The sequence below is a fragment of the Corvus cornix genome, chromosome 3 (assembly GCF_000738735.6).
Source record: "Corvus cornix cornix isolate S_Up_H32 chromosome 3, ASM73873v5, whole genome shotgun sequence".
In the NCBI taxonomy this organism is placed as follows: Eukaryota; Metazoa; Chordata; class Aves; order Passeriformes; family Corvidae; genus Corvus; species Corvus cornix.
Window position 1 is genome coordinate 57,080,563 of NC_047056.1, and position 10,377 is coordinate 57,090,939.

Sequence of the window (10,377 nt, forward strand, 5' to 3'; positions counted from 1 at the left end):
TCGCGCCGCAGCCAATCAGCGCGCGCGGCGCGGGGCGGGCGGGAGCGGGCGCGGGGCGGGCGCGGCCGATGGAGGACGTGAGCGCCAAGTTCGTGTCGCAGAAGATCAGCCGGACGCGCTGGCGGCCCCTGCCCGCCGCCGCGCTCCAGCCCCCCGACCTCTTCGCCACCGGCTCCTGGGACAACGAGGTACTGGCTGGGCGAGCCCGGAGGCGTGGCGCGACCTTCCCGCCGGGGCGCGGGGCGGGCGGCGGCGGCGTCACCCCACGCCGCCTCGGTCCCCCACGCCTCCGTCGCTTGGTGCGGGAGAGCGGGGCCGGAGCCGGCCGTGAGCACGGCCTGGCTCGGCAGTCCCGCCCTTCGCTTGATCTGCCGTGCTCGCGTCCCCAAAGAAGCCGTGGGGGCCGCCCCGCCGCACGGCAGCGTTATTCCCCTGGCAAGCGCTTCCCTCCGGCCGGCGGCGGCTTCCTCGGGAACGGTGCGCAGCCCGCAGCCTATTGCTTTCCCTGGCTGAGGCTTATCGCTAGGTACTTTCAAAAGCATTTTCGAGTAAATGTGGTGTCGTTTCCGTTCAGGATAATAGGGTCTCCATTTGGTCTGCTGGCGACCTTGGAAATGCGGGCCTCAATGATGAATATCATGGAGAACCTCATCTGCTGTGTGACATCCAGCACAACGGTGATGTTATGGATATGCAGGTAAAACAGCTGTGTTGAACAGATCCGTATTTTTTAAGGGCTTGTCACTTAGGAGTAGTTAAGTGAGAGTGAGCTGTCAAAATGGTGAGATTGGCCAAATATTCTTATGAAAGAAAAGGACAAAACCGATCAGTATTGCTTTGTGGGTTTCTTTTTTTTCCCCTCGACCTACCAATAATTTAGGTTACTCTAAAATCAAAGTTATCACCTTGGTATTAACATTGACTAATAGTATTCTTATTATCTCTGTCTAGTTTTTGGATCAAGAAAGAATCGTGGTTGCCTCATCAACAGGAACTGTAACTATATTCCGTCATCATCAAAATAACCAGGTATATAACATGCACTGGGTTTAAGATGCTATTCTCTGTAATATAGGTCACTTTGATCTTAGCATAAGAAACATTTCACTGCTAAAAATATTTCTTTTTAAAGTCTGTTAAAAAAAGCTCTGACTTCATACATACAAGGAAAGAAAAAAATGTTTTGCACACATGCCACATAAACTAGATTCCAGAGTGAGATTGGGGTATCGCCTCCTGTATCTGTAACCAAACAGCCCATTCATTGAAAACTGATACTTTTAAGAGATTGGAGTGTTTTGGGGCAGTGGGTATTAAAGGACTTGTTCCTGCCTTATCAGAGTTTTTGCATTCTTGAACTAAATGACTCATGTTCAATTCTAACAAATTATGAATGAATTCTCATGAGTGTCACGTGAAGGAAGATATGTAAACTCTGTAGTCTTCTGCTTTGAATATAAATCACTGAAAACAAATGCATAATTACTGTATATGCTCACAATGACACAATAAAGGCAAATGTCTGTTAATAATTTGGTGTGGTACCTAAAATAAACTAAGTTCTTTGCAATCAAGATCTGAATCTGACCTTTTATTTTCTAAGGGCCTCAGTTCTTTTCCCCTGTCCTGAGGAAAGATTGAAGACATCAGTCTAGTGAAAGACATTTTATAGTCCATCGTGTTCTTTCTAATTGCTAGATCATGTGAAAATGGTGGTTCAGATAAGAAATAATTAACGTTTTGTGGAAGGGTTGTGTGCTTAAGAGTTGATGAAAATTTAGATCTCTTGATTCATATCTGTATAGGAGGCTCTCATTCCCATGAGATAGTGTGGCTTTCCTGGAGCTTGGTTCTGGTTTCATGAGTATTCTGAAAGCTTTGTTCTATCAGGTTCATTATTTAAGACCATAATTTCATGTCTGGTTACTATTTAGACGTTATCTGCCAACCATCGGTGGGAGAAAGCCCATTATCATGTGGATCAAGACACATCTGGTGGTGGAGCAGCCTGTACCGGAGTCGTCTGCAACAACCCAGAAATTGTCACTGTTGGAGAAGATGGTAGAATAAATCTCTTCAGAGCTGACCAAAAAGATGCAGTAAGAACTATAGGTATGTCAAATATCTGTTTAAATTAGTTGTTTGGAGGGGGTTGTTTGGTTTTCAGCTTATTATAACAAAACAAAAAAGTTAGTTGAAAATTGATTTCAGTATTCCAGGTTGAACATGTTTCTTCCAGATTATTCCTATACCCCTCCAGAATTCAAATACTTAAAGCATATTTCAGATATATTTCTGTATTCATCCAGGTATTTGTAAGTTCATAGTTTCACAGTAAAAGTTGGAGAGGGACAAGAGAATATCTTGGAAGATGCTCTCAGGTTCTTCAGGATGGAGTTCTGTGGTGTAAGCAATCTGTTTAACTGGTTCCCAATTCAGTGACACCTTGACATTTCCCAGGCACTAAGCTGAATTCTTAACATGAAGATAGAACTCTTGTACCTCATTCAACAGTTGTCAAGGAATGCCTTGTTATTTTTGTTATTGTTTAGTGGATTTAAGAGTACAGTACAAAGTGCATAGGTTTGTAGTCAGTTAAGGTAGGGAAAAAACCTCTAAAGTTAGAGATTATGTAAAAATCGTTTGGAGCCATAAAGGTGTATCATTGCTAAACCACTTAGTGTTAGTCTGTCATAAAACTTTAAATCCTCTAGAACCTCAGTGTTCAGTAAGCTAACATTTCTTTTTAATGGTGTTTCAGGGAGTTTTTTTCTTCGTCTCTGCTTTCATTTAAACAGTAGGCAGAAAAGTCATTCAAATATCTGTAACCAGGCATAGATGTAACTTTTTTGTCTGAATATCAGAAAATGTTTCCGTCTTATGCAGAAAGATAATAATTTGCTTATATTTTCAGTACGGGCTTACACAAAGAATTTTAAAATATTTGAGGTCAAAGTAGACTTAACAAAGTTGCCCTGTCATAATAAAGATGAAAAGTTTATATATAGTAACAGAAATAAAAGAAAATAGTGTGTTTTTTCAGAAGGCCTCAAAAGTTTCACGTCAAAGCTGTGAATTGTTTGACACTGTAAATTACTCTGACAAAAAGAAGCACTGGAGAAAAGGACCTGAAAAAAAAGAGCCTTGCTATTTAGTTGTTAACAAGCACAGCATAATTCAGGTTTAACTTGATAGCACACTGGCAGTTCAGAAAAGGTCTAAAAGTTGGTGAATTAAGTGTTTCTGCATACAGTTGCTTAATGTTCTCAGCCAGAGTTACTGTTTCTTGTGTTCAGAACTCCTTTATGAAAAGCTCTATAGCTGCTTCCTGTCAGTAGGTGCTGGGCATATAAAGAAAACTTCTGAAAACCATAAACTTGGCTGAATTGATTCTTCTAGGAACTACAAAAAGAAATCTTACAAATCAACAAGTAGTTCTGTAATCACCAGAGCTAATTTAATACAGATTCTTACAGATATGTCTCAGTAGTGTTTGATGTAGTAAGCAAGGGCTCCTCTTGCACAGGGTATTTGCAGATACTGGACCGTCTCTGACCCTGAAACTACAGAGGTTATGAACATGTTTAAGTAGCTGTGCTCTGTTCTCTATTAAGAGTTATTTTGTTCCCATTAAATGGAGACTAGCATTCCATAGGTTTACCTGAATGCTTTCCTCATCTCTTGCAGACAATGCAGACAGCAGTACACTCCATGCAGTGACTTTCCTTCGCACAACTGAGATCTTGACAGTAAATTCAATTGGACAGTTAAAAATATGGGACTTCAGGCAGCAAAGAAATGAACCATCTCAAATACTTTCTTTGTAAGACTTCTACTTTTTTACTTACTTACTGAAAAGCATGTGCTACTTTATATAGTTGGATTCAAGTCTTTCCTAATAGCTTCCTAACAACAGGATGATAAATTACTGATTTTTTTTAAAAAGGATTTTAATTTATTTGGTATTCAAATAAGCAAAAGCAGACTACTTAATGGCTGAACCACTGTTGTGATTAAGCATTGTGCTTAGCTGGTCTGTTTTATGATTTAACTTTTGAGGGACTATTACACCTGTGCACTTCTCTTTTTTGAGGAAAAAACTTTCAATCCTCAACCCAAAACTCTTTACCTGTTAATATTTGCTTTTCTTCACAGGCCTAATGTAAGCTTTCTGGCATTTGGAATATATTTGAATCGTAACTTTGTGCCTTACAAGGTACTGTGAGAAAACAAAATGAGCTAGATTTCAGTCCTGTTGTTGTCTGTGTAATAATTCCCATTGCTGTTCATAGACTTTGGTTTAGGTACCTAATTTTGTTGGTGCCCAGCTTCCCTTTTTAACTGTTAGTATATACTAAAACTATAATTACATCATGCCTCAGAATACTATTATTATTATTATTGTAGGTATATGTAGAGCATTATTTGCATGCAAGGCTCTCTCACTCCTGTAAAGCTGTCAGATGCTGTGTTGATGTCAGATGTGTACCATAAGGCACAGAACCTGATCCTCATGCGATTGTAGCTTCATGTTATTGCCATACCTCTGGTTTCCAGTAGATGTCATGTGCCTTCAGCCTGGGGTGGTCAAATGCTGCAGAAATTGAAGGTGCTGTTGATACTGGTACCTCACTTGTCAATGCTCCTAGGGATTAAGAAGGGGAAAATAGGAGCTAAATAAAAAATTAATGTTTGGGTTATTTGGTTGTTTTTTCTCTTTGCAGGGCAGGTGACAGAGTTCCATTGCACTGTGTGGATAGGCATCCCAATCAGCAGCATATTGTGGCCACAGGGGGTCAGGATGGAATGCTGAGTATATGGGACATCAGGCAGGGTACTATGCCAGTGTCCCTTCTAAAGGCTCATGAAGCAGAAAGTAAGTATCTGAAATGGAGGGGGGAGAAGAAGGTGGCATTTTAGAGATTTTTCTGGTTTCTGTAAAAATAAGGTGTTGTGACTGTGGTAGAAAACAATCACATACTTGCTACTTCATTGACTCATAGAATGGTTTGGATTAGAAGGGACCTTAAAGCTCATTTATGTCCAACCTCCCCTGCCAAGGGTAGGGACACCTTTCACTAGACCAGGTTGCTCAGAGGCCCATTCAACCTGGCCTTGAACATCTCCAGGGATGAGGCATTCACAACTTCTCTGGGCAACCTGTTCCAGTGCCTCACCACCCTCACAGTAAAGAATTCCTTCCTAATACCGAATCTAAACCTACTCTGTCAGTTTAAGGCCATTCCCCTTTGTCCTATTGCTACATGCCCTTATAAGAAGTCCTTCTCCAGCTTTCTTGTAGGCCTCCTTCAGGTACTGGAAAACTGCTGTAAGGACTCCTTGGAGTCTTGTCTTCTCTAGGCTGAATAATCCCAACTCTCTCAGCCTTTCCTCATAGGAGAGATGTTCCAGCCTCCTGATCATCTTTGTGTCCCTCCTCTGGATTCACTCCCAACAGATCCCTGTCCTTTTACTGGGGACTCCAGAGCCGGATGCACTCCAGGTTTGGTCTCACAAGGGCAAACCAGAGGTGCAGAATCCCCTCCCTCACCCTGGTGGCCATGCTGCTTTTGAGACAGCCCATGATACAATTGGCTCTCTGGGATCCAAGTGCACATGACTGGGTCATGTCCAGCCTCTCATCCACCAGCACCCCAAGTCCTTCTTGGCAGGGCTGCTCTCCATCTGTTCATCCCCAGCCTGTGTTGATACCAGCAGTTGCCTGGACCCAGGTGCAGCACCCTGCACTTCATCTTGGTAAACTGCATGAGGTTCTTATAGGCCCACTTCTCAATCTTGTCCAGATCCCTCTGGATGGCATCCTGTCCTTCAGGTGTATCAGCCACACCACTCAGTTCGGTGTTGTCTGGAGAATTGCTGAGGATGCACTTGATCCCACTGTCCATATCATCGATGAAGTCATTAAATGGCACTGGTCACAGTATTGACCCCTGTTGGACACAGTTTGTCATCAACATCCATCTGGACGCTGAACTGTTACTGCCTCATGGATGGGACCATCCAACCATCATCATCAACTTGAACATTGAACAGTTCACACATCAAACCCATATCTCTCCAGTTTAAAAGGATGTGGGAGATGGTCTCAAAGGCCTTACAGGAGTCCAGATAAATAGTATATATAGCCCTTCAGTTGTCCACTGATGTCACTCCCTCAGGGAAGGTCTCTAAGTTGTTCAGGTGGAACTTGCTCTTGGTGAGGCCATGCTGGCTATCTTGAATTGCTCCCTGTCCTTCATGTGTTTTAGCATAGCTTCTAGGAGGATTTGCTCCATGTTTTTCCCAGGACCAGAGCCAAGGCTGACAGGTTGGTAATTCTCAGGGCCTTCCTTTCTACCCTTTTAAAACATGGGTTTGTGCCCATCTTTCCCTTTTTCCAGTCCCCTAGTACTTCACCTGGCTGCCATAGCTTTTCAGGTGTGGAGAGTGGCTGGGCAACTACATCATCCACTTCCTTCTCTGGGATGCATTGCATAGATTTATGTACATTCGTGTTCCTTAGGTGATAATGAACTCAAGCTTCTCTTATAGCGGGAAGGACTTTGCTCCCCCAGGCCCTGTCTTGCAGCCCACCCACTTGAGAGGTATGGGAAGAGAGGTTGCCATTGAAGATTGAGGCAAGAAAGTTGAATAGCTCAACCTTCTCCTTGTCCAGTGTTACCAGTTCTCCAGCATTGATTATTGGAAGACATAAACCTTCTTTGACCTTCTGTTTCTGGCTGACATACCTGTAGATGTCCTTCCTGCTATTTCTTTTCATCTTGCCATGTTCAGTTCCAGGTTCTCCTTAGCCTTCCTCACTCTGTATCCCTCCATAACCTTCATCTCTATACCCTTCCCAAGATGCTTACTACTGCTCCATGTGTTTTCATCCAGTTGGCTTCCTTCTCTGTATAGGAGACTCTTCTTACCTAAAAGTGAACTCTGTCTAAACTAAAAGTAGACTTAGTAAGCAATTCTTTAATGAGCTGTTAGATGCATTTGAACAGAATGGCTGTGTTTCTAGCAGGGTAGGTGTATAAATAGTCACGGAAGCTGGTGCTGTGTTAGGCAGATAAGAGTAAAGCAGAATGCAGATACTGACTTAAACAGGAGGAAGGGGAGAGTCAACATTCGTTTGGTGCCTCCACAGTGCTGAAACAGCTACTCTCCTGGTAACTACATGAACAAGGTGACAAGTAATTTATGCTGAAAATTTTGTGATTTGATGTTACAATTACATTAAAGGAGTAAAAATATTTCTTGATCTTAAATTTTACTGACTTAAATGTCTTCTGCAGTTGTGGTATTTAGACAAAAAATAATGTGTGTCCTGGGAAGGAATGCATGCTGTGTGCAGATTTAAACTTAATAGCAGGGATACCTGGTAGTATGCAGAATGCCTGGATTCAGAGAAGACTTTAACAATTTTCACAGTACTGAAAATGCAACAAAAGAGCGTCTTTTGGTTTTTTTTTTTTTCTTCTTTTTTCTTTCCCCCTTTCCCCCTGCCAGCAGAGGGAAAACTGCAGTATATAACTTAGGATAGGGCTTTGGGTTTCCTACCCACACACAATTAAAAATGAAAGGTTTTGATGGAAGCATGGGTTCTTGTAAATGCATGTCTATGTCATACTATCCAATGCATTGATAGAAGTACTTGAGACTTGTTCTGAAGTGGTTTTGTTTGATACTTCCAGTGTGGGAAGTTCACTTCCATCCCTCCGACCCTGATCATTTATTTACGTGTTCTGAAGATGGATCTCTTTGGCACTGGGATACTTCCACAAGTGTATCTGAAAAACCATCTTTTCTTCATCAAGGTAAGAATTTTTGAAGTCCATCTGCACTGAATTTGTCAGTTTGTCAGTGTTCTCACATGACCGAATTAATAACACAATCTTAATACAGAAAATTAAAAGCAGGTTTCTTTTCTTAGAAAGCAATCCCTGATAGGCACTTGAGGAAAACTACTTATACGGCAAGCAGTTGCACAGGGGTTTTTGTAGTCTGGTTTGGGTTTTTTTAATCTGCTACTCTCTGGCCAATGTGTGAAGGGGCACATCTATGATCTCAAAGATAGATTGTGTTCACTTAAAAATCATCTGTATGTAGAAAAGAGACAGAGGCAGCCTGACTGACATTACTGAGTCTCTGAGGGAGTTACACTAAGTTAGAAAATTGATAGGTTAATGAGAGTGGAATTATGAATATACAATGCAGGGTAATAATTGGAACTTTCAGTGAATGAAACTATCCTTTTGCATGGTGGCAGGATTTTAAAGTTATGATACTGACTTAATATAAGCATTTATTTTCACATTCTAATCAGAAAGACTGCTAAGGGCTTGCTACTTTAGACTGCAAATTGTGGGGAAACTTTCAGTTGTCACCTGCTGCCTTTGGCCTCAAAGTTGTCATTCAAAGTAAAGTTTTATGTATGAAAATGATAGGATTACTGATTCAAGTTGCACTCTGCATGTTTTCAAGTATATGAAGTATAAGTCTTTTAGCATCACTTCAGACACCTGCTAATTTTATGCTGAATGACAGTTCTCATAGTGTGAGACTTGAATTTGAATGTAAAATATTATGTGGAAAAATTCAAAGTCAAATATAGGTATATCACTTGCTGCAGAGTAAGTAGGGAGGAGGAGCAGTAGGGAATAAGTGTTATTGAAGCAAAGCTGAAAACCCCAAAAAGAGCAAAACACTTTAAAAAGACCTTTGTTCTTCTGTCCTTGCTTTAGTATCTGGCTAGAAAAACTTGCAGGTCCTTACGCTGTCTGTTCAGTGAGATGAGTACATAGCTGTTGTGATTTGTCTCAAGTGACTGCAGAGCTGGTAGAAGGCTTCTGTAATCACCTCAAGTACTTGATTTTTTTATGCTATTTTTTCCTTAAAATGAAAGAAATGACCAAAGCAATGACATCTCAACTAATCTGAAAACTGACTGAAATGTAGAATTTTATTTCCATTATGTCTGACCCATATCTACTGTGTTTCTCCAGATTCTGAGAATCTATAAACTAAATTGAAACTTACTTCTTTGTCTTCCCTCTTTCCTTCAGGAGGAAGAAGCACTGCCTATCTTTCTCACAGTACCATTAACCAGTCTGTAGTAAGTGCCTGGCTAAGCAACGATCCGACCAAAGACCGCATGGAAATCACCAACCTAATTCCAAATCAGACTTTGTCTGTGAATAGTTTAGATGTTCTTGGACCATGCCTAGTATATGGTACTGATGCAGAGGCTATTTATGTGAACAGACAGCTTTTTGCATGAAGTGACTGCAGTATCCCTTTGAAGTATTGATCAGCTTGAACTACTGGGAAATGTCAGGTTCATTCTTAATGCTACTCGTTAAGTCTGTTTTTGGCATGTGTGGGAGAGGCCTCAGCTTGGTCCTAGTGCTGTGGAGGAAGTGTGAGGTACCTCAGATTCTGACAGCTGTCACTTGTTGATGCTCCAGGATGGGTAACTGAGCAAGCTTACATGCTGTTTCTTCCTTGCTGCCTGCTTGGTTTTGACAAGCAGGAAGGTAGTCACTAAGGGCAAGATCTTCACTGTAAAGTGATGTCCATAATACACATGCACATAAAACCGAAGAAAAGGTAAACCCTGGATTTTTATTTTTCCCTGTAAAGATATTTTTCAAGTGTTATTTCTAAAGCGAAACTGTGGGGTTCTTGGAAATTCTTTTTATGTCACCTGAGAGAGATGGGGGGTTTTTTTAAGCTGATGTTTTTATATATATATATATACAGGGGAATGTAACTTTTAATGTTGGTTCATGAGAGTTGGAAGGAAAACTGTTAAAGCTATGAAATGTGAAAGGTTCTGTAGAAATCTAAGCATTCTAGCAACATTATTTTGAATTATTTACAGCTTCATCATGGATGCTGCATGTTAAAACTTGATAATGTACTGGTAAATCTCCCAACTGAAAAGTGAGGTTTATAATTAAGGAGTCATAATTGACAGATGTGTTGGCTGTGTTTTCAGGTGTAAGAATAAGACTTTCTAAACTTGAGACAGTCTTTGTCAAAAAATTCACATCTGGTTTCTTGAAATCTTTGAAAAGTTAAATTTTATTATTAGCATTGTATCTGCTTTTTGTTACAAAGAACCCTTTCTCTTTTTAATAAAAAAGTTTTGCACAAGAGTAGTGGTCTGACTTATTAAAGTAATTCAAATAGATGTGCGTGCAGGAACTTATTTGGATTGATCCTGGGTATACAATCTGAAGGATGGAGAAACCTCAGTATTTGGGCAGGAACAGGTTAGTTATGAGGTCTTACATGGCCTTTCCACCATAACCACTCTAGAGTGTACTTTCATTCACGTCGGCGCGAGTGGCCTTGGTCTGCTGTGGC

General features: G+C 41.1%; 1 protein-coding gene and 1 long non-coding RNA gene across 2 annotated transcripts; one reads left to right on the forward strand and one right to left on the reverse strand.

Moving 5' to 3' along the window:
* The first annotated feature begins 40 nt into the window (after positions 1-40).
* Positions 41-10,166, forward strand: NUP43 (nucleoporin 43). Its single transcript, XM_039569141.1, has 8 exons — positions 41-188; positions 575-697; positions 952-1,029; positions 1,935-2,112; positions 3,688-3,823; positions 4,725-4,876; positions 7,701-7,823; positions 9,072-10,166. Exons 1-8 carry the CDS (start codon positions 69-71, stop codon positions 9,284-9,286), a joined length of 1,125 nt encoding a protein of 374 aa, XP_039425075.1. The 5' UTR covers positions 41-68; the 3' UTR covers positions 9,287-10,166.
* Positions 3,287-3,744, reverse strand: LOC120411693. The gene is made up of 2 exons (XR_005604197.1): positions 3,662-3,744; positions 3,287-3,563 (listed from the first exon to the last, which is right to left on the reverse strand). It is a non-coding gene; the product is annotated as an uncharacterized LOC120411693 (long non-coding RNA).
* Positions 10,167-10,377: the final 211 nt, after the last annotated feature.

What these genes read in the sequence shown, in the direction of transcription:
- NUP43 (XM_039569141.1), top strand. Translation starts at nt 69, where the DNA reads ATGGAGGACGTGAGCGCCAAGTTCGTGTCGCAGAAGATCAGCCGGACG. An exon ending in GTGATGTTATGGATATGCAG is followed by an intron (nt 698 to 951) that starts GTAAAACAGCTG and finishes ATCTCTGTCTAG; the next exon opens with TTTTTGGATCAAGAAAGAAT. An exon ending in AAAGGCTCATGAAGCAGAAA is followed by an intron (nt 4,877 to 7,700) that starts GTAAGTATCTGA and finishes TGATACTTCCAG; the next exon opens with TGTGGGAAGTTCACTTCCAT.